Source organism: Trichosurus vulpecula, chromosome 5, assembly GCF_011100635.1.
Source record: "Trichosurus vulpecula isolate mTriVul1 chromosome 5, mTriVul1.pri, whole genome shotgun sequence".
Taxonomy (NCBI): Eukaryota; Metazoa; Chordata; class Mammalia; order Diprotodontia; family Phalangeridae; genus Trichosurus; species Trichosurus vulpecula.
The window spans coordinates 206,351,509-206,376,170 of NC_050577.1; the positions used below are offsets into that span (position 1 = coordinate 206,351,509).

Below are 24,662 nucleotides of genomic sequence, written 5' to 3' on the forward strand. Positions count from 1 at the left end.
TTTTTGTTTCTTACATTATAATTGTATTCTATAAAAGTATTCTATGTATTCTTCCCCTTCCCAGAGAACCATCCCCTATGACAAATAGTATTTTTAGAGGAAAAAAAGTCAGCATAACTGATCAATATATTGAGAAAGTGTGAAAATATGTGCAATGTGTAACACTTATAGATCTCCCACCTCTTGAAGAGGTAGGTTTGGGGTGTCTTCTCACATCTCTTCATTTGGGTCCTATTTGCTCTTCATAATTTTGTTACATTTACTTTTAATTTTTTTGGTGTGCTGTTCTTTCCATTTACATTGTGATAGTTACTATGTCTATTGTTTTCTTGGCTCTGCTTACTTCCATCTGCACCAATTCATGTAGATCTTTCTATGCTTCTCTGTATTCGTCACCCACATAGTTTTTTATATTGCAGTAGTATTCCATTAGATTCATGTACCACAATTTGTTTAGTCATTCCCCAATTGATGGGCATCTATTTTGTTACCAATTCTTAGCTAGCACAAAAAGTGCTGCTATAAATATTTTAGAGCATATGGGGATGTTTTTCTTATCAATGGCTCCCTTGGGGATATAAGCTCAGTAATGGAGCATCTAGTTCAAAGTATATGGACATTTTAGTCACCTTATTTGTCTAATTCCAAAATGCTTTCAAAATGGTTGTACCATTTCATAGCTCCACTGAGAATTTATTAATATACCAGTCGTTTTACTGTTGGCAACATTTACTGTTGCCATTTTTGGTCATTTTTTCCAATTTGCAGGGTGTAAGGCAAAATAACATCAATGTTATTTTGATATGCATTTCTCTTTTTATTAGTCATTTGGAGCATTTTTATGTGCTTGTGAGCACTATATTTTGGTAGTGTTGTCATTTTATTATATATTGGTACAGCCTAGCTGTGAGCACTGAATGTTCCTGTAGCTATATAGGTTGTTCTTTAATTCTTTAAGGAGTGTTTTATAATTGAATCTATGAAAGTTTTTTGTGTGCTTTTGGAGGTTGATCTCTAGATATTTTATGCATATTGTAGTTATTTGGTTTGGGGTTTCCTTTTTTATTGCTTTTTGTGTTTTGTTACTATTTTATAGAAATGCTGTTGATATTTGAGGTGGTTTTTTTTTTAAGTCGGCAACTTTTCTGAAGTGATTGTTTTAATTAGTATCTTTGCTGATTCCCTGGGGTTTTCCAAGTAAAATATGATATTATCAACAAACAAGGTTAGTTTTATCGCTTTCTTACCTATCTTTATTCATTCAATTCCTTTCTCTTACCTCATTGCTATTGCTGGCATTTCCAGAACTATAGCAAATAATAGTGGGGGAGAATGGCATCCTACTTTACTTCTGTATTTATTGGAAAAGGTTCTAGTGTTTCCCCATTGCACCTGATGCTTGCTTTTGGTTTTATATACATTCTTTTCATGATATTTAAAAAAAGGTGCCTCTATTCCTATACATTATAGAGTTTTTAGCATAAAAAAGTGTTGCACTTTGTCAAGGCTTTTTCTGCACCTATTGAGAGTTGTGGATGTTCTGGTTTTTAATGTAATTAATTATGTTGATTGCTTTCCTAATATTGAACTATCCTTGCATCCCTGGTATAAATGAGTGATTTCTTGGATAAATTGCTGTAATCTGTTTGATAGGATTTTGTTTAGGATTATTTTTATTTTTACTTTGCCTTCTGTTTTAATATGTTTCCCACTCCCCTCCCCTTCCCATAATTTCTTGAAATGTGATATCCAGGCTGTTTTTTAAAAAAAAAATACGGCTTTCAAGTAGCTCAAAGATTTTAAAATTTTTGATGTTTTCTAGGAAAGTTGTTTTTGATATGAAATATCTTAGATTTTCTTTCATTTTAAAAGATCTTTTGACATATAATACATTTTTTGTTTTCTTGAGATGTAATCAACTTTTGCTTGGTCTATTCTAATTTTCAAGGTGTCTTATTGGATAAGGTTTTGTACTTCCTGTGTTAAGCTGTTAATTCTTTTTCCATGTCTTTTTTCCAAAGCCCTCATTTTTTTCTAATTCTTTTATCTCCCTCATTGCACTTGTAATATCTTTTTAAACTTTTTTTTTCAACTCTTGCCTCATTTTTTCTAGAAATTCTAACTGATCTTGTGGCCAAACTGTGTTTTTCTTTGAGGTTTTGCCTTTAGGTTTTTCCCCCTCAGTTATTTATTCTCTTCTGAATTTGTGTCTTGGGCGACTTTGGAATCGTAATAGCTCTCTATCTTTTTTGTTTACTCATTCTTCCAGACTTATTTCCCAGATTGAGATTTTGTGTTAGGACCAGGCTCTGTGTTATTCTGGCAGTATTATCATGGCTTTGAGAGATCTTGGCCTGTCTTATTTGGGGTCTTGTCACTATGTTTTTTGAGTGTGGAGTACTGTGTTCTTAAAAGATCATAGGAGTAGTTTGAAGCAGGGAGCTCGGACTTTCAGTGGGCCCTATGTAGTTAAATAAAGGGCACTGATTGTTACCCTCTTGGGTTTTCCAGACCCCACTTTGTGTCTAGACAACACAGCTGCAGACTTAACCCTGAGTGACTCTAGTAGACATACTCAGACTCTACAGGTTTAGAGGGATTGCACTGATAGTCTAGCCTTTGATAGTTCTTTGTGGGCTGAGTCCTCGTTGCCTTATTCCTCATCTGGAAAACCCAGATTCCTGGTGTAGGTCCAAGGCTGAATCCATACTTTACTTTCCCAAGCTACTCTGTATTCAGTTGGTTGAGCCTGTAATTTGTTCTGGGAGACAAAAGCTGCTGGCTTAGCTTTGTTCTTGACCTGGTGTTGAGTCCTTGATCCACTGTGGGCTACCTGGCAGTGCTGCCTCTTTGGAACCTCAGGGATTGATTTTCAATCCTAGCCCCTCATGGAGATCCCACTACTGGCTTGAGTCCCAGGGCTGAGTCTGCCTTATAGATCTTTTGGCCTTCCACAGTTCCTTCCTTAGTCATTTGCCTTTAGGTAGTTTTGTAATCTTGGGCTGCAAAGATGCATCACTCTGATTTCTCCTTAGATTTCCCAGTCACCACTCAGTGTAGTGGTCTGCTTAGATCTTTATTGGAGTACTTGTCGGGGGAACTGGAATGTATTGCTTCTTTTAGCTCTGCCATCTTAGCTGATCTGCCTTGGGCATAATATTTTATAGACTACTTTACATTTTAACCTGATGTTGCCTTGATGGCCATTTCTCTCTCTTTGAAAAGTAAGTGAAATGTTTGCTAAGGTGCTTTCTGGGCTCTTAGGATCTTTTTGTTGTAGCAAATTACAATATTTTAACTTCTGGATGAAACCTTTATAACGGGAATGATGTCATTTCTGTACTCCATTTCATATTCTAAAATTTCAATAAATTGTTTAAATAATTCAGATTTAGATATTTTTTCTAGTACATTAATAAATTCTGATCTTAGTTCTGACAACTTGCTGTTCTGACCACACAGACCTGTTAAGGCAATCAGTAAATGAGAATATCTTTCCCACCCATTTGAATAGGCTCCAGGTGGGGCCAAAGAAGGGCGGTCTGATCATATCTTCTCTCCCAAGTAGGCCCCAAACCCCTATTTATTAGGTGCTAAGCCAATGTGAGCGTGAAGCCCCCAGGGTCCTAAGGGGAGGTGCCAAGACCAGAGCCAATAGTAGCCACCTAAGTTCTGGTTGCTCAGATGATGCTCTACTTGATTGGATGACGTATAATAAAAAGAGAGAGCACAGCTTGGAGATTGGGACGTGGTGAAGGAAGGAGAAGCAGCAGCGGTGGCAGCAGCAGAAGCCGAAGCCAAAACAGAAGAAGCTGAAGCAGCAGGCTCTACTGAGAGCAGGGCTGGCCTGTGTGCAGACCAGAGAGTGCTGAGCAAGGACTTGAGGCTAGTGGGTAATCTTCCTACTGGAGGGCCCTAGCATTGGGGGGCAGCACGAATATGATTTGGCTTACTATCATGTCAGCACTCTATCCACTGTGCCACCTAGCTACCCCAAAAGTGCATTACAACCCTGAAAGAACAGTGTCAGGAATGCTGGAGCTCAGGATGTGCTGAGCCTGGAGTCAGGAAGACTCCTCTGAGTTCAAATCCAGCCTCAACACTTACTAGCTTTGTGATTCTTGGCAAGTCACTTAACCCTGTTGGCCCCAGGTCCCTCATCTGTAAAATGAGCTGAAGAAGGAACTGCCAAACCAGTCCAGTATCTTTGCCAAGAAAACCCCAAATGGGGTCACAAGGAGTGGGACATGACTCCACAACAATTCATCCTCTTTTGTCTGCCTTATTTCCATCTCTGGACAGGTCCTTTTAAAAATTTAAACTGGTTGATGAGTTTCTGCACCTACATTGATCTTTTTAGACAACTTTCGTCCTCATTGGAATGGCTTATCTTTGCTCCTTCAGAATTTTATTCTTGAGAGTTTACCATCCTTGTGGGGTTGTCTTCCCTTATAGAATTTTGTTCACTGGAGGTGATTTCTTTTCTGGTTTCTCAAAATATAGGGTGTATGTCGTGACAGATTATACCAAGATTTCTTTTACTTGTCTATCACAAATTCTAAGAGCAAATGATTGCAGCCTCTCAAGATGCTACTCATTTCCATTGCGGTAACCAATTCTTTCTTTTTTGCACAAATCGGGTTCAGAATAGCATTTCACCTTGATGTTTCCTTCACCTTTTGAAGGCTGAAATGATCATTTAATAATAAGAGACTCTAGAGGGAGCTAGGTGGCAGAATGGATAGAGCACTGGATTCATGAGTCAGGAAGACCTGAATTCAAGTCCTGCCTTCCATCTTTTGGGCTGCCTACTCTGGAGATACTATTTGGTTTTCCACAGCATTATTTAGTGGCAGAGTGGGGGAAATCCAGGGACACTGCTTCTTGAGGTAATGTCAGGTCTCCTCCCCTCAGAAATTTCATCTCCCAGTTTCTCTACTCCTCTTATCCATTCTGGTTGGAGAACTGGATGACTTCCCCTGGTACAGGTCTCTTTTCTCCCAGAGGTTCTTAACCTGGGGTCAGTCAATGAACTTATTTAGTACTTTGATAATTGCATTACCCCATAATTGATTTCCATTTGTAATCCTATGTATTTTATTTTACACATTTAAAAACATTATGAAAAGAGATCCACAAGCTTCATTAGGCTGCCAACAATCACAAAATCACACACACACACACACACAAGATTAAGAACCCCTGCTCTAAGCCAGTAGCAGAGAGACTCACATGGAATTCTGGCCAGAGAAGGGAATCTTCCTGGGTGAACACAGTTGCCCTCTAGTGCAATTTAGTGGAACAGTCTTTCGCCTTCTCCATTTTCTCAGCCAAGAGGAGCAGTGGCCCTCGCCTTCCTTCTCCCTAGGAGGACTTTGTCAACTCCAAGAAAGAGTGACAAGTGGAACTGCCCAGGCTTTGGCTTATGGGCCGCAGTTGCTATGCTTCCGGATTTGGCAATTTCAATGTTGTTGTATAAGTCGTCATTTTCACATTTATTACGCGCTTATGGAAGTGTTTCTCACTCAGAACATTGTGTTTCGGGAAGGCCTTACTTGCAGTAAATGCTCTGTCAGGCTGGATAATATCTCATTTCTGAATCTGCCCTTTTGGAGGCTAAGTTCAAGGCCTTTTCTTAGGTCTTAAACTCTTCAATCTCTGAAACATCAGAGACCATGGATTATTCCCTTCCCGAAACCCTCTCTTCCTAGAGAGGGGTGGTCAGTGTGGAATTTTTCAGATTATGCCTATTTCTAATTCTGGGGAGCAGGGTTCTGAGGGACCAAGAGGACTGGAGCTAGAAACCTGAGAACATCGATATAATTATTAGTGGAGCTGTTGGGAAATAAAACCATTAATATTCTTTGACCCAGTGATCCCACTATTGGGAAAATACTTCAAACTGCTCAATGATGGCAATAAAGGTCCTCTGTAAAAAAAGTACTCGTAGACACATTCTTTATGGTAGCAAAAAACTAAGCAAAGTACGTACCCATCAACTGGGGAATGGTCGAACAAACTATGGTATATGACCATGACTGATTATTATTTTGCTGTTCAGAAATAATGATTATAAAGAAATAAAAAATGCTTGGGAAACCTGGTATGATTTTATGCAGAGCGAAGTAAATAGAATAAAGAGAACAACATACACAATGACCACAATAACGTAAAGGGAAAAACTAAAATATATCAGAATTCTATGGGAGCTAAATAAGGCACACAGACATGAACAACGTAGGTTTGTTTGACTAAATTATTTTGCAAAACTTCTTTATTACAATAGTGGATTCTATGGAGGATTATTATTGGGAAGAGATAGCATTGTTAAAAAAAAGCATAAATAAAACAATACAAATGGCTGGAGCTATAGGGTTGTTTGGTGCGTGTGACATCTTGTGCGCTACCTGATCGATCTCTTCCATCTTAATGCTTCCTTCACCCTGCTCTACTTCCAACATCTGCTACATTGCTAAGAGGAATATTTGAACTACTGCTTTCTCAATAGCTGGTGTTGACAGAGCCTTCCAAAGTTTGGTTTGGGGGGGAAAGGTGATAAGGACCATGGAAATGAAGGATTTTGGCAACCCTCGTGGGGAGGGTATACGTATCAAAAAGGTGAAAATGTCTTAGAACCATGGAGCCAGAATCAAGCAGTTATATACCCTTGCCTCTGTCCCAAAGCTGTTACCTCTTGCCGTATAGCTTTCATTGGCCTCAATTGTGGGAGCTTCATGAATTTGACCTTATAGGTTCAATTTTTTTTTGTGCCTTGTTTTCTGGCAACTTTGCTCCCCCACCCCCATCCCTGTTGGTTTTTTTTTTTAATCGGATAGGCTAGTACTCTCATTGGTGGGTTCTGACCACCATCACTTACAATCACTACCATCATGCAACGGGCTATTGCCAAGTATCATGTTACTTTGGATTACTGATTATAATTGAAGTTTAGTGTAATTGCTTATATCTATATGGACTGCAATACAGATTTCTGATCATGTGGTCTAGTCCACCACTGAAAAACACAGCCACCCTAAGTTGGAACCCATGGCAGGCATGGAATTTATTTGCTTGAGACAAAACCAGCTTCTAACACACAGAAGAAAAAAATAACAAGACTTTATTTTAGCTGTTGGCCATTTGAAGGGCATAAACATCTAGAGAGCAAATGTACACCAAAACCAAACTGAACTGAAGAAAATGTTGTTTATTTCTACACAGAAGATACTCTTTACTGTTATACTCCACACACAAGCTGTATCTTTAACAGTCTGAATATCAGAATTCTCCTACCCTTGAAGAAGGTGCAAGAGGTAAATTCCTTCATTTAGAGTGTATTTGGTGTGTATGTGTGTGTATTATTTAAATTACTGCAATCCCATTCCAATATGCATTCTTTCCATCTTTTATATCTAGTCTTAAAAAGCTTTCTTTTCAAATAGCTAATTCTCAGTGAATTCCTGTTGGAGAGTTTCTGTAAGGTCCTGGTCTGCTTTTCATACCATTTAGGAATGGAGGAAACCTTTTTCCATTTTGACAGAGGATTTAGATCTCTTCCTGTCTAGCCCTGTGTTGAGGGCTTGGCCCACTTCTAACCTGTGCCAGATGGTAGTTGGGTAGTGTTTCCCTCTTTTTTATCCCTCAGTTATATGTAAACATGGAATTCTTTAACCAATAGTGACTTAGATCATGCAGTATAGACTGGCAGAATGCTCGATATTATTCTCTGTGAAGATATTGAAGGGAAAAGGTGAGGGATATTCCCATAGTACATAAGTGTAGCAGATCAGGCACCCAGTACTTCACTTAGGTCTAATAACTGCACAACCCTGTGATTAGAACCACAAAAAACTTAGGACAGCCATGTCAATAGAATGTCTATAAAATATACATACTCTCAGACCATTCCCTAGCTTTGAATAAACAGTATGAAAACACAAAGTGGGACTTCTTGAAATAGTCTAACCCCTTTATTCTTTGCTCCAGAAATTTTATCCTGTGTTCCAAAGTGAGGCTGATGAGGAGTAATATTTTTTTTTAAGTGTGTGTATGTGAATAATTACTTCTTCAGACAAGAAGCCTTTTAGAACATAGAAATGGAGGCAGTTAAGTTTCTCCTTCTCTTTGTGGAGGACAGATTCCTGGGGCAGGACTAACATTGGCTGAAAATTTTAATGAATTTCCCCAAGTTCCAAGAAGGCTGGTTTTCTAGGTGCTCTCCTATTTAGCAAGGCAGTATCAAACATGTGTACATCTCTCTTGATCACCCAAAGTACCAGTCACTAGGAAGTCCCACGTCCCTTGGTGGTCCCTCTTCGATCCTGCTGGATAGGATACATTCTTGATGATATCATAGAGGGCAACGATTACACTCCTCAATAACACTTCTCTTGATTGCCTCGTCAGAACACTGAGGTGGAGAGAATGTATGTTTAACACGGTATCAGGCTGCCTGTGGAGTGGAGCTCACAGCATTCGAGGCTGGAATATGGGAATGCTGACTGGCTTCAGCACATTTTAAGGATGTATTCAAGGATGAGTGGAAGACAAAAGAGCAGAGGGCACTTAACACTGCCTTCTTCATTGTTTACTAGCAGCCAACATCTAATACGCAGGAAGAGAAGTAATAAAGAGCAAGATGTGTACACTTAAAAATAATCTTAAAACATAATCTGATTGATCTTGATAAGACAGCATTACTTGGCAGCAGGAATATATTCTCTTGTGAAGGGCCATCTTTGGAACCCTGTTGGGTTCTCTTAGGGGTACACTTCAGACCAGTCTCCACAGGAAGGAGCTGTTAATTCAAACAACAGGAATGTCCACCGAGAGTAAAACTCTTATGTGGATCGGTCCACTTAGGATATCAAACCACTTTGTAAATTATTACCCCTCACGACATTTTTGTGAGGTAGGTATCATTATCCCCATTTTACCGTGTGGGGGACTGAGGCATAGAGAGGCCCAACATCACTTACTAAGTTGGTGCAGAAGCGGGAACCGAAATCAGGAATGTTAATTTCTCCACGTTCTCGACTATCACTACTTCGTGTAGTTATTATACCTGCGGAGGCTTGTGTTCTCTCCCTCTCACACACACACTTTCATTTTTGTTAACATCGTGTGGACAGCTGCCCTCTACAAGGTGAGCATTATTTATAAAGGGAATACTGCCTGGGATCTGGGGCCAATATCTTAACTATTTGGGGGTAATCTTGTATTTGTCCTTTGTTTTCAAAGAGGACCATGACATCAGGGAAATGACATGACTTTGATTTGAGGGAAGGCTGTCCAAGGTCACCAGCCTTTCTCCTCCAGAGCCATCAGGATCCAGTGACCACATATTCACCAGGATGACTGGAGATGACCCAGGATGCAATGGGGGACCCTGAACCTTTCAGCCTAAGGCCTTTTTGGGGAAATCTAGTAGCAGTCTGGCAGACCTGTGTAGCAGCTACTAAAACTTGGTCATATGAGATCCAACTTTCCTAACATGGGTGACTAAATGATTCCCTGTGGAAGCTGCATGGAGCCAGACAACCCTCTTTAGGGTGTACTGAATTTTATTCTTGGATATTGGGATGTTCTCTATAGTTGGCTATTGTGAAGGCCTAAGTGTCAGATTTTGCTCTTGCTTAGATCCTGAATCCTGTAAAATTTGAGAGTGACAGCTCCTAGGTTAAGAAAGTCATGCCTGGACCAAAAGGGCGGAGGACTGAGGAGAGAATTACATCTTATAATAGTCCTCTGCTCTGCCTATTAGCAACAAGTGGCCCTCTAAGGCAGCAGCCACTGGCACATACTTCTCTGTGCTTGAAGCAACAGCTGTTGTGGAGACTGGATGAAGAGTTCGATCAGCTGCAGGCTAACCTCATACTGAGGGACCTGGCCAAGATAACACATGTAAAGAAGGGAGCCACATTCACTTTAGAGAATGGAAGAAACACACATGTAACAAAGTCTTGGGGCAGTCTACTGGGGTTTCATGAAAACACACCAAGTGGCTCTCATCAAGGCAGTTTAACTATCTGGTGCTACCAACAAAACGAGGTCTCTAGTGCTCACTGCTGGTGCTTATGAAGAGGACTAATCTGAGTAGGAGACACTATTTTCATTCTAACACTTTGGCCTATTCCACCCTTTTGTCCTCACTGGATAGCACTGAAGGGGTTCTACACCCATTGTTTTGGACAACCTTGACAGAAGAGATGGAATGGGTTTGGAAGGCTTAAGAGGACTCATTTTGCCCCCAAACAATGACTATTAAGGCTGGTAAAATAGAAAATGAAAAGATAATTCTCTGCACTTCTGTTCCTGCCCAGTTGCACTATTATTTTAGTCCATTTTAACTAGGTATGATGACCAGCAGAGCCTGGGAGTGTAGGAGGTTAGATCAAGAGTTTGGCACTACTCCATGGTGGCTTTTCCTCTTCCTCAGTCCATGGGTGCTTGCTACTAGATGGTATTCACCCCGGGCCTTCCTTCTTACCTGGCTACTGTAGTGTCTCTACAAGAAATGCCTCTATTCCCTATAAGACAGCACTAGGTTGATTGACTCTCAGAGTCACAGCGATCAGATGCTACATATTTTAAGAATAGAGAAGAGATGATTTCATCTTGGAAATAAAAAACTAAGCTGGGTAACAAAATCCCATTAATGAGCAGTGGAGCCTGTCAGGACTTCTCTTTGCTTGTCCAAACTCATTGGTAATGTTCTTTGCTTTCCTTCCTAAGACCTTTACATCATCCGCATCCTGTGCCACTTCTGCCATTTCTGGAACAGCTGGTAGATTCCCTTTCCCTTGAGGCAAAGACCTAGATAACCAGCTGCTCTAGCTTCCAGAATGCATCCATGGTGATGACCTCTAATTCACCTTTCCTAGGCTTGCCTCCATTTGTCATACTGGGCTATAACCTTATTCTCCAACTGAAAAATAGGCTTTGTGTGTAGTTTTGCTGGTGATCATGGAACCAACCATGTTTCAGAGAAGCAAACTGAATTTGGAGAGAAGTCTTAATTTACCAGGAGAGTGAGGAATAGGTGGGAATAGAGTGAGGAGGCAGGTGACATCTTATCTTATGCCAGAAGAATCATCGGAAAAAGGTGCAGAGAAGGCCTCAGGTGGAGATGAATGAAGAAATCTTTGAATTCCTTTCATTTTTCTTTATTTGGACTGACTTTCAACCAAGGAAGACTGGACTTAGCCCATTCTAGGGACCTATCAGCTGAATGTGTTTTGAAACTATGGGGTAGCAGCTCATTTGCTTAACTGTGCTAAAGATGGTAAACCAATGTCTGGAGCTGGGGTCATTTCCCCTCATGATACTTCCTGGATTGGGATCTAGGACAAAATGAATAATTTAACTGTTTATGAACTGTGTTGTGTGGTCCCACTCACTAGAGGGCTGTTCACTTTTGACCAGGATGGACTTGATCAGATACTGCCTTGTGTGGGAGTTTAAGAGATGAGAAAGGAGTTTTACAGATGGACTAACGGAACAAGTGGCAATAAAAGTTATGCTCTTTACAAAACATGTATTTTCCAATGTATGCACATGTATACATACATGAATATATGTATCTACGTAAAATACGTGAATATGGGCTTTTCTCAGACAGCTGTGTCTGCTTGCCTGAATAAGATATTACAGTGAAGGAAATGCAGAGTGGTTAACTATAGTCACTAAAATACCTAAAAAATACACCATGTATTTTTAAAACTTTTATCGTGCATAAAATGGACCATTTTTATTGGTCAGGCACGTCCAATGTCTTCCCTCTTCTACTCTCCCCCCTCCTCACCCTATTGCAAAAATAATTCCTCTGCTTGATGGGAGTGGATTATTGTTCCATTGGTGCTGGTTAGAATCAGTCTGGGAGCAAGGTACCAAAGCAAGATTCCAAACTCATGGCACTGTCACAGAGTGATGGCACCGGTTTGAGCATGGGCAGGATCACAAATCAAGAGAGGTACCTAGCCATATTGCTAAGTGATCTGTTGAGACTCAGAAGCAAAGAGCATCTCCTTCAAACAATGGAGATCCTGTTACCCCCAAGCTGTTAGATGGCTGGTTATGTCTTTTTGTGCTTGTGTTCACTAAAAGCAATTGTGGAATTTCTGTTGAATCAGGGATCCTGTTTTTCAGAGAGAAAGCCTAGCAGGAGGATAAGATGTGTTTCCAGAACTGGGAAACTTCATGCTACTCATGTTGCCAGTGTACTAAGAAAATTTGCAAAATAGTGGTTAACAAAAAATGGGAACTTAAAAAACTTCTACAGCCGGAAAAATATCATTCTGGACTCAAAGGAGCTCAGGCTCCTTTGTAAGGAGTAAGTAAGACTCTGAACAAAGGCAGGAAATATAAAACAGAAGTTTTGCAGGTAATTGATACATTTCCTGCCACTGACCACACTGAAGTCATAATACTGTTGACTGGAAGGACTAGGGAACATTTTGCAGGCTTGTAGTTTTTTTTTAATATGTTCTGCAAATTCAATTTAATAAACATTTATTAAGCCCCTACTATATGCATAGTATGTTTAGCACACCACTATCCCCTGGCCGAGACTGCAGCAGACTGTGATTTAACAGGACACAGTAGGGTGAATATTCACATTCTAAAAGTGACATCTGCTTTAGACTACTTGAAGCATACCACCACCACTATGACATCCGTTTAAGTAGGATTCTTTTAATCCTTTTAATTTAGGATTTAATCCTGAATTGGTGCTTAACTCTTGACCAATGGGGTGGTGATGGTGAGATTAGTGAGAAGGCCACATAGAGTAGTGTCCAATACACTACGGGGGATCAGGTGGGGGCAGGTGGGTCCCCTTTTCATGGAAAGCTGGGGGACTCAAAGGCAGAGTACCAAACATCTTTCTTTTTGAGAAAAGGGAGCGAAAACAGAGACTTCTCTACTGGAAATATGGGAGACAGGGATAAAAGTCAGAACTCGTGGTAATATCTAGCAGCTTGTCAATGGGGGATTTCCATAGGAAAGATGGCAGCTTTTAGACAGAAAGAATTTAGGGACAAAATCTTTGCTCCTTTATTGTTAAAAGGCTCATAGCTTTAGAGCTGGAAGGGACCTCAGAGGCCATCTAGTCGATCCCCCGCATTTTATAGATAAGGAAACTCAAGTCCAAGGAGGATGTTATGGTTGAGGCACAAAATGATCCCCCACATAAATTTCAAGGTCAGATCTGACTCTTGCCTTATCCATGGGTTGCTTCCAAGACGTGCCAAGGCTTTAGTTCTCTATGGACATCATTCAGTCTAATCAAGAGTACACCTGGTCTGGCAAAGACGACATCTTCCCTGAGTTCACCATACTCCCGGTGACAGCAGACTCCTGGGTTGGTCTAAGCCAGTGGAACTGGGAACTTGGAGAAGCTAGCTTTGGGGTGAACTCTGGTAAACTGTAGTGAGCTTGGTTCAAGCTGCTGCTTGTATACTGCTAATCAACTCTAGGATTCTAAGGCTTGTTTCCTCTCTATCATTCTGGAGGAGAGGGGAGCAAATGCAGTTCATCTGTTTGCCTGGAAAGTCTGCCCAAACCTACCAGTAAAGTCTTGCTGTACCTAGTGCATTTCTTTATGATGGGCTTGGTATGAGGAACTCTCCTTAGTGTGGCCCTACCCACTGGATTAAGATGCGCCAATGTCAATCAGCCTAGTCAAGAAAGAAGGTTAACTCCACTACCTTCTTTTATAAGTGTATTTTTGGTAGGAGAAACCCTTGGTGTCACATATAAGAAGCGCAGCTTTTTCAGAGCCAGGATCTCACAATGGGAGAGAAACCAAGAGTAGGCTTGGGTTAGGGGACAGAAGCTCGGTATCTTGGCTTTGTCTTGAATATTAATGGAAATATATTCTCTGATACATGACTACTACCCATTCGCAAATCTGAAGCACAGAGGGAAAGGGAAAGCTGCGTCCTGGAGACATGCTATTCTCTAAGTTAGAGGAGGCATGGCACCAAGATTAGGTCTCAGCCAGAACAGGACACACAAGAGGGCACAGAACAAGCCATCAGATTAAAAAAAAAACCAACCAAAAAAAAAAAAACTAGGCCACAACAGGGTCATGTTCTATTCCCTGAAGCCAACCAGAATAACAGGCTAGAAATATCATGAAGGACATGAATAAATAGACGCATGTAACCAAGACTTCAGTCAGTTGCTGATTGGATGATGAATGATGTAAGACATATCCCTCATTCGAGCAATGGATGATTTGTGTTTCTTGTAAAGATATAAAAAGCGAACTTGCTTCTTTTCAAGTATTAAAAAAAATAAGTTAATTGAAAAAAAAAAAAGGTTCAAAGTGACCGAGGGTCCCGTCAGGTCTTTGCTTCATTTTCATTGTGCAAACACAGGAAAAAATTAAGGAAAACATATTCTCCTTTCCCAACTTAAAGTACTGAATAGTGTCAATAACTTTCTGTCCTGAGGCAGCCCTCAGTTGGGGTCTGAAACCTGGGACCTAGACCCCCTCGTCCCTCAAAGTCAGTATTTTCCAGTGTCAAAATAGTTGCAATTCAAAACAAAGGTGAAAGGTAGCACTCCCCAAGCCTGGGGTCCTTGCCACAGGGAAGGAAGTGTCTGGGCCATGGGATGCTTGGGCCACACACTCTAAATGAATGTTCTCTAAATCATGTGGTGTGGGGTTGTTCCCTTAGGTACCCTCTTCACTTGTAGAGCTAACTCTGGAGACCTCCTTAGAGAGAGCTCTTAGTCACCATCCCTGACCTCCAAGATGGATGGCTAGACCCCAGCCTGACAATGGTATTTTTATTCTCTTGGGTATTCTCAGGGTGGGGTGTGTTTTTTAGGTTTCTTTCATGGGATTATAGGAAGAATAGGTAAAACTGCTGCTCCCTTTGGCTGCTTAGATTTCTCCACAATAGGAAGTTAACTCCATAGTAGCAGTGATGTCAACAAAGAGGGAGTCTCTTCACTTCCTTCTCTAGTTGAACAGGTTAGTGGAGGAAATGGGAAAAGGATCAACTGTAGTCCATCTGGAAGGATAAAGGGTTTTCCATAATAAGTGGCAATCACTCTGTGCTCTTCCTTCTCCCCGTGCATGTATCTCAGGTGGGCCCCTTGAGCCGGATTCTCCAGGGTGGCCGGACTCTCCAGGGTGGCCGGACTCGCTCAGCTAAGCAACTTTGCTCAGGTTTTTCCCCAAAATGCATGAGGCTCAATTCCGCTGTTGAAGAGGCACATGGATACTTGAAAGTACGCTCTCAGAAAATGCCAGACCTTCTCAGATCTCTCAAGCTAGGGGTTTCTGGAGAGCCCAGCCTAGGCCGAACGGCTACGAAAGACCAACCAGCGAGAGTGAGCAGATACTCAGGACCAGTTCATGTTGAAGCCTTTGGACAGCATGACGGCCTCCAGATCCTTGTCTTCTTCTTTTTCTCGAAGCCTCTGCTCTTCAAGCAGGGCCACCAGAGAGTCCCTCTGCTCCACCACCTCTAACATCTCGTTCAGAATCCTCTTCTCTTCCAATAGCTCTTCATCCGTCTTTAAGTGATCTGCAGAGGAAACCAAAGGCTTTAGATAAACATAGCACACAGACAAGAATGAACGGACCTGCCAACAACCAAGTTGTTTTTTTACCTTCCACAGCCATCCGTTCCCGGAGCTCCTGTTGTAATCGACTCTGCCGGTCTTCTAGCTCTAGTTCACGGGCGCTGGAAAGTTAGTCAGGAGGAACAAAGACAAACAGTGATGTTCACAGGCAAGCGTCTCTTCCTTCTGCCGGGGGCAGTTGATAACCCCTCAGCAGATCTTCCACCCCGACACCCCCCCAACAATGTGTACAGACCCCGGTCACTCACAAAATCATAAGCTCCGACTCATAGCGCACCAAAGCATTTTTCTCTTGTACCAGCTTGAACCACTCTTGCATCAGCTTTGGATCATCCTTCTTCCCCATGCCTGTCAAAAGACACAAAGAATCAGCTGCCATCTCCCAGCTCGCTGGAATTACAACACAGGGGCCAATGTGCAAAGAGAACCAGGCAAGAGGTGCTCGAACACTTCCAAGCCACATCTGTTAAGTTTACCTACAACACACAGGATGAGAACAAAACTACAGAGACACTCTGAGCCCACTGCTCACCCCTTCCTCCAACCAGTCTCTGATTGGCTTCTGACATTCATTTTTTACATCCTCTTTCATGTACACTTGATAGACCTTCTGACCACCACCTTATCCTTGACTCAGACTTATTTGTGCATGTGTCTCTCTCTCTATTGGTCCCAACCCAGCTCAAGGTTTTTCTCTTTGGTCGCCTTAAAATAAAACAAAACAACCCCAAATCTTGCCTGTTCTGCCTAATCTTTCCAAGTCACATACACTGATAGCCTAATATAGTTAAGATGCCTTTTCTTGCACAGGACTATTTTTAACCTGGTTTGTTGCTGATTGTTTGACCAACTTTTCCCTCCTGTGGGGTACTTTGCCTGTCCTGGTCTGGCCAATGCCTCGGCAGTACTATCACAAAGAGTATGGAAACTTTGGCAGACACTAGAGATGAGAGAAAAGACCTTCCACGAACTGATTCAAGTCCAGATTTCAGACTCTCTGAGAATGAAATTAATCTGTTTTTAATATGCAACAGCCACATAGATCTTATTTAGTTAAATCTGATTTTAATGGGTTTAAATTCTAGTTTATGAGTTCTAAAGAACTTTCTGACAGGGAAGCACTTCAGATCACAAGTGTACATAAAGTGTAGGAAAGGGTATGTTGACCCATCAGGCTCCTTAAACACTGGAACTGGGTTCATCTAAAACTTACAAAATTATTTCCTTTGAAGAACTTAAAAAGCAACATGGATTCCTATGTTTGGGTCAGTATTTATGTAAGTACAGCCTTACCTGAGGTCTCCCAATGTTTCTTTCATTCTATGATTCACAGGGTATTGTGATATACTGAACAGAGCTGGCCTGAAACCAGGAAGACCTGGGTTCAAGTCCTGCTTTAGACCTCTACTGGCTATGTGACTTTGGGTGAATCACTTAACTTCTCAGTGCTCTAGGCAACTCTTTTAAGTTGCAGAGGGGGTTCTAACTTGCATTGGTAAAGGAAATTTCCTCACCTGGGAGTTCCCTACACCAATAAAATCAGGTCCAATCCTTATCCCTATCCTATGACTCAAATGGCTGGTTATTTCACCCTATAGAAAAATTACACTGTCACCCCAGCAAGAGCCAAATGCTGAAACACATTTTCACCTATTATCATTCAGTATTTCCTTAAAAGTCATCTCCTTCCTCCTCGGGCAAACACAAATTCTTTCCTAGTGTATTTGAATCTCATGGTCTTCTCCACTGCAGGCTTTCCTATACTCTCAATGCTTAACATCCTAGGAACAGCATTCAAAAACAAATTTGTTTTTGGCAATATAGCTTTTTCAATGCAAAAGATGTTATAGCTAGGTCTTCACTTGGTGGCTAAAGTCTGGAAAGGCAGAAATCTACTGTTGCATCCCACAAGTAGTTTGAGTTAGTGTCCATGCTCTGCCCCATTGTACATGCAACTATGCTCCCAAGATTAAGTCCCATCATGGATTCTCAGCCTATAAGACTAAAGCTACCACCATCTTTACAGATCCACATTGCTTGATATAGCATATGACCGAGTCTTGGGGGGAATAATGACCTCCTCACCCAACCCAATAGACTTGGTTATTGGCTTTTAATCTAGCCACCTGCTCAGTTCCAAGCATTCCTTTCTGGGCATCTCTGCACAATATGCCCATATAGCCATAGGGAGATGGGACCTTTAGGCATGCAAGCTATAGAGTGTGGCAGAGTCATGAGAGGGTACTGGAGAAGTCTCCTTTCCCATCTCCCAAATAGAAAGAAATAACTGAGTGAAAACTGGATACTCCTCATGAACTACAGTAGAGATTGTTCACAGCCAATGAGAAAAGGTAGGGTGGATGAAAGTCAATGTGAGAGCCATGGAAAGCAGAGTAAGAGGTTAGCAAGGTTAGTCACGATCACATTCTCCCTTTCCCCTTCCCTCATGCCTTTGCAATGACAATTATCACAACAGACTCCAAATTAGACAAATTCAAAAATACACTCAGCAAGACACAGGGTACGAAGTTTTTTTGTTTTAAAGACCTTAAGGATGTTTATGCAAACCAGTTTTTGTAAGGACACAGTATTCCTTTACTTCAGCAATGCAAATCACAGTCATACAGGTGGGAGGCTCTCTCACCTGTATCCCAGGTTCCTCTGAAAGATCAGAGAAATCATATGCCCCAGTGAACAATGGAAGTGTCAAGTTTTTACGGCAGCCACTGTAGTTCTCCCAAAACAGATACTTGGCTTCCACTCCCATATTCTAGTCCTCCCCCCAGAACTGTCAAAGGGATACTGTACCTTGTAAGAAACTGCCACAGTAATAAAAAGTTGCAACAGAGGGTAATTACTGGGATTTAAGGGAAAGGGAATGAAAGAGAAACATCTGGGAATTGGGTCACTGGTTGACTAATGGTGCTATGACCCCTTCCGTGGCAGTGGGAATGGGATTGTATCATGTTACGTTACCTTCATGGACACAGCAAGGGCAGAAGGAGGGAGGTCTACGACGTGGTGTCCCGCCACTGGGCTCAACTTCAAAGGACCAAACAAGGAAGAGAAGGAAAAGGAGAAAGACAAGGTGCAGGAAAAGTAGAAAAAAAGAGGAATTTGGAAGTGGGGAGGAATAGGGAAAAGGTGAAATAAAAGACAAGCAGAGGACAAAAAGCATACAAGTGAGAAAGAAAGGAACAATAAGAAGAAAAGAAAAAATACGAAAAATGGAGAAGCAGAAACAAGGGAAACAAGTCTACAAATGAATTAAGTCCTTTATTTTTTTTCCTTTTCTCTTTTTTCTTTGTTTTTTTAAAGCAGCGCAGAAACCAGACAAGAGCAAACCAGGGGATCAGGCAGAACATTCTTTGATGTAGGTAGGTATACGACTTAGGAAACAGAATGCAAAATTTGTCCCCAAAGAACACATACATATTCCCTCCGTTGTGGCAGAGGGATTTATGGAAGAATTGGGTTGTTTCTAATCCTTCTACGGTAATGTTGAGAATTCTGGATATTATAGAATTGAGGTCTGTCAGGCCTTGAATGTTGGGCTTTTACTTCTCAAGTACCCACATGTCTTGGGTAGGATTGCGCACTTTTGAGTCTGTCTGGGTCAGGGGCATATGGGAGAGATCAAATTGGTATATATACCAAAGTTCTCTGATTTTGCAGGTGAAATAACAGCCAAACCCAAGCAAACTCTATCTGTCTGGATCCAAAGATCTCAGTGTAATGTGCGCCAGAGGCAAAACTAAAGTCTAATATCTTCCCGTTTGCCATGCCCACTGAAAGGAACTCAGCAGAGGCAGCACCCAAACATTTTTGACGGCACCAATGGGTCTGATGTTAGTACTGCTTTGAGCTGGGCCAAATGGGGAAATCTTCACCAGCAAATTGTGGTGTTCTCTGGGATTAGAGAACACCAGTCCCTCCTCCTCCCCTCTTGACTCTTTCAAAAGCTGCCTTCCATTGTGGTAAAGCGGCTTGATTTCCAAAGCTAGGGAAAGGCTGTTAGAATTTGGACTATAGGACTGAAACAAGGATGTAAGCTGACAGAACATAACAGAAACTAACAGGCCAACGAGAGGCACAGGGCAGTTGAGAGGGGATGGTATGGAGAGGGCAGAGACCTGGATGGTCACTGAAAAGGGAGGGGAATTAGCAAGGGACCATCACAGAACTAAAGGCGCACAAAAGGAGACAACATACAGCTCGGGATATGATACTCGCTTCTAAGAGGGTGTCATGGTCTTAACAAGCAAAGGACAACACATTTCTGAGGGAACAATCAGAGCTGAGTTCTTTTTAGCGGAAGATTCAAGAATTAATCTTATTTTAAATTAACACAAAGGAATGAACAGTCAAGCTACTGGCTGAGAAGGCCATACCTTATCTAATACCAACAGAACCAATCTGAGCCTGAAAATTTAAATCTGAATGTTTCTCACTAAGTGGACAGGAAAACGTAGTGATGTTCAACACTCTGAAAGGTTTCAAGAAGAAAAGGCAGGTCCAACTTATACAGGAAGTAATTCCAATCTTTAAGACTGATGGCTGTGCAGAGTTCAAATCAGACTCCAAACTCCCTTAGAGCAGGGACAATATTCTTTTTCCTTCTGACACTCAAGAGTACTCTGAACATAAGTGTGTATTCAATGTGAACTTCTTTTGATTTTTTTGTTAAAATCTATGTATCAAACATAAGTGATATTGAAGGTTATACTATACATACACCAGGTGTAATTAGCTACGTACGGCTCATTTCAGAAGCTTATAGTCACTTTGTGGTATTCCCATAAAAAGTTACCCTCTCTCCTGGCTGAGACTGCTTTCAGCTTTGCTCTTTTAGGAATGTAGTATGCGTACTAATGGTTAAAAAAAGTGATTGAATTCCTATTCAAATGTAATTCCTATTCAAAATAGCTTACTGTGTCTTTTTTAAGGCTAGAGAAGAGGTCTTTATGAGAATTAGAAAAAGGTCCAAATTCATCGGCATGGGACAGAGGAAATCAACACACAACCATCATTAAGACACTTTCCTCACTGCATAAGTACTGGATGAATGCCACTATTCTTAGGCACACAAAATGCAGTTTTTAGCACCCTCCCCCTGCCCCCCCAGGAAAAATCTACCCAAAAATATACTGCACTATTAACCACATGCTGTACAATTTTTTTTTAAAAGATAAAAGCATACATGGAATAAGCAGAAGGTTGAGAGATGAAATTAGGAATACAAAAATTCTAGTAGAGGGGATAGTATTAAGTGACTATAAATGGATGCTACAGAAAAAGCTCTTGTATCTATGGTTGCTGTTTAGTGTGAGATAACAGGAAAGAAAAAAAGGGATGAGCAACGAATGGAAAGATGGCATTGGAGATAGAAAGAAGAAAAATGAAATAGTCTATCATTTAAAAATGATGGTATGATGGTGGGCAATTATTTATAAATATCATATACAAATAACTATGATGCAGGTTAGAATATGATTAGAGTCATTGGAGAGGTCAAAGAGAATGGTCAAAGGAATCAGGGCAGAGGGGGTAGGGAGAGGAGGGAGAATCAGGGACAGTTTAATGGAGGAGGTGGTACCTGTGAGAGACGAAGATTTTAACAGGTGGAGATTTGCTAACAGTTCATTCTATGTTTGGGGGATGGCATGGGCAAAGATAGGGAGGCAGGAGACTACAAGTCTGTGCAGTACAGTTTGGTTAGAGTGTAGTGTGTAAAGAAGACAAAGATGGAATAAGGATGGAAAGGAGAGCTGGTGCTAGATGTAGGGAGCCAAGAATTCCAGGGTAAGGGTCAGAGGCCTTAGATCTGGAAGGACATCCAGAAATCATCTAATTCAACCTCTTAATTTTGAGTTTCCATTTCATTTGGCAGACAATGGAAAAAACCCAACACAACAACTAGAGACTTCAGGGCAGGAGGAGTGAGACTGGGGGCAGGAAGCCCAATTATTAGTCCAGATCAGAGGTAAAGAAAATCTTGGGTGGGGGTAATGAAAATGGAAAGGAAAGAGGCAGAGATAAGGGAGAGTATAAATCCTGATGTTAGATTTGATTCTGAAAAGTGAGGATGATGGAGGTAGGGTGGGCAGTGGTGTTTTATAGTCATAAGAAAGGAAGTGGACTCATGCTAGAGTGATCAGGAGTTGAGAGTAGGAAAGCTGTCAAAAGCAACCATAAGTAGGTCAATCACTGAGACTGGAGGTGGGAGAAATGAGGTTTACAGGGGATATAGGGAACGGAATAAGAGAATAGTGGGGTAATAGATGACACACATATGGAAATCTTGGATGGAGTAAAGATGGTTTTTCAGAGAAATGAGAGATGGGTGCTTCTTTTTTCATTGACTCTTAAGAGTAAGAGGCATTCTCTACACGTGGGAAACAGAACTCTTTTCTTTTCTCATAGAATCAGGTTTCTGTGCCTTTCTAGTACACACTACATCTGGATGTTTACAGGTATTTATCAAATATTATCTGTGCCACAGAGGTATGAGGCCTTTCCTGGTCTCTCCAGATGCTAGTGTTTTGCCTCTATTTTAAGATTACCTTTTGTCTGTTTTGCATATATTGATATATGTGCAAAGTCACCTCTTCTGTTACGATGGGAGCTCCTCTGGGGGAGAATTGCTTCACTTTTGCTTTTGTATCCTCAGCACTTAGTGGTGACTGGCAAATAGAAGGCACTTCAATGCTTGCCTGACTGAATGAATCCTATACCTCTGCTGAATTGTAGCTCCATGAAGCTGAGGGCCTTTTCCAAACCTTCTGTCTTTACTAGTATCTAGCACAGTGCTTGTATATAGTAAGAAATTAATAAGAGTTCGCTGAAGTAGCTTTTTACACTCAAGCTTTACTTCTACAATCCTTGTTACTGTTTTTCAGTTGTATCAGAAGCCTAGCCTGAATCCCTGTCATATAACTGTGTTTCGGCCAACTGGACTCCTTCAACCTCATTCTTCCTAGAGATTTGAGGTGAATTATTTCTGAACCCTTCAGTATCCTTGAGGTTTGTATGGTTCTTTTTTTCCTTGAAAAAAAAACAAAAACTCAAACCTCTTCCTCTTGTGCCGTATTTCCTGTAATAACTTTTGTCATCAAAGTTTCACTTCTCTGTCACTTCTGGAGGCTTAGGAGTTAAGAGATTATGAACTATACACAGATATAGGTTATTGATTATCCAGTATCTTGAACCATTTTTCAGTGGAATGCACTGAATAATTTCATATCCCATCTCCCAGACCCTTCTTCATCTGCTCCAGTTTGGATCTAAAGCAGGTTGTTGGATATCAGAATGGTAATAGTAGCAGCTTAGTGAACAGGAAAGGAAGGGGGCCTGTCCTGTTGCGTTTTTGTGTACTAGGTTTTTTTCCCCTATGGCAGGCCTGTAGAACATTCGGCCTGCAGGCTGCAAGTAGCCTGTGAAAAATGTAGAGGATGTAAAACAGGCCTCCACAACACACCGCCTGCAGGCTGCTTTGGTGGGCCACATGTTGTGTTGGCCTGCCCTATGGGGTTGGGAATGGCATGATAGGAACACTGTCTGCTAGAGTCCCTGCCACATAAGATAGGTTAGTTTTTCTCTAAATGGCAGGGAAACCAGACCCTGCGACTTGGTTGGTTCAGGGTGTATGGTTTCCCAGACACCTATGGTATAAAGACCAGTCATAAGGAGCTGAGCTCCTCAGACTTGATGGATGTCTCGCTGCCATGCATGTCAATGCAGCCCTTGGCCAGATGTGTTTCTATATGGTGATAAAGCAATCTGTCTGTCTGAAGCAGAGCTATAACTTTCCTAAGGGGAGGGAGTAAAGTTCTTATTGTTAAATGTTAGGTGATCTACCAGTTTCTCCTTTTAATCTCATCCTAAGCCTGTGAAACTGCTCTCTCCAAACTGCTGATAATCTCTTAATTGCCAAATCTAAAGGCCTTTTCTCAATCCTTCTCCTTTTCTTGACTTCTCTGCAGCATTTGATACTATCATTCCTCTATTCCTTAATACTTTCTTCTCGCTAGGTTTTCATGACACTGTTCTTTGCTGATTCTTTATCTATATGACCACTTCTCCTCAGTTTCTTTTGCTGGGTCTTCATCTGGGTCATGACTGATAAATATTGATGTCCCACATGGCTGTCCTGAGCCCTCCTCTTCTCCCTATATACTATTTCACTTGGTGATGTCATCTCCCGTGGATTTCATTATCTCTATGCCAATGATTCTCAGATCTGCTTGGCCAGTTCTAACCTCTCTGCTGACCTCCAGACTCACATCTCCAACTACCTATTAGCTATCTCTAATCAGATATCCTGTGGATATCTTAAATTCAAAATGTCCAAAGCTGAACTTCAGAACTTTCCCCATCCCCTGACTTCCCTATCTCTGTTGAAGATACCACCATCTTCCCAGTCCCTCAGACTCACAATCTAGATGTCATCCATGACTCCTCACTTTCAAACCCCTCCCCCCATATCCAATCTTCTGCCGCCCTGTTGATCCTACCTCTTTTTTAATTTTATTTTTTTGATCCTACCTTTCTAACATCTCTCAGATATCTTCTTCTTTCCTCTGATACTCCTGCCAACATCCTTATCATCTTATTCCTGGACTACTGAAATGACCTACTGGTTGGTGTTCCTGCCTCAATCCTCTCCTCATTCTAGTCCATCCTCCACTCAGTTGCCAAAATGATCTTAAAGCACAGGTCTGACCCCTCCTCCCAGCCCCCACTCAATGAATGCCAGTGGCTCCCTATCACTGCCAGGATCAAATAGAAAACTACTCCTCTCCTGAGTCTTCTTATACTCTGCCATCCCATGACAATGGCCCCTGTGCTGCTCCTTGAACAAGACACTCCATCTTCTGACTTTGGGCATTTTCACTGGTTGTCTCTCATGCATGGCTTTCTGTAAGAAGTCTTTTCCAAATTCTTCTTCATTCCAGTCCCTTCCCTATATTTTGTATATAGCTTGTTTATACATAGTTGTTTGCAAAGTCTCTTCTATTAGATTGTGAGGGCATTTACTTTTCTTTGTATCTCCATCGTTTCAC

The 24,662-nt window shown here is 41.4% G+C and overlaps 1 protein-coding gene across 1 annotated transcript in view; it reads right to left on the reverse strand.

Annotated features, from left to right (window-relative positions):
• Positions 1–9,343: 9,343 nt before the first annotated feature.
• The window catches only part of MICAL3 (microtubule associated monooxygenase, calponin and LIM domain containing 3), a 188,907-nt gene continuing 173,588 nt past the window's right edge, over positions 9,344–24,662 (reverse strand). Inside the window, exons 38-40 of the mRNA XM_036761225.1 lie at positions 15,849–15,948; positions 15,628–15,701; positions 9,344–15,542 (exon numbers count right to left, since the gene is read on the reverse strand). Of these exons, the coding sequence (XP_036617120.1) occupies positions 15,358–15,542; positions 15,628–15,701; positions 15,849–15,948 (359 nt within the window). The 3' untranslated portion in view covers positions 9,344–15,357. The remainder of the gene's footprint in view (positions 15,543–15,627; positions 15,702–15,848; positions 15,949–24,662) is intronic.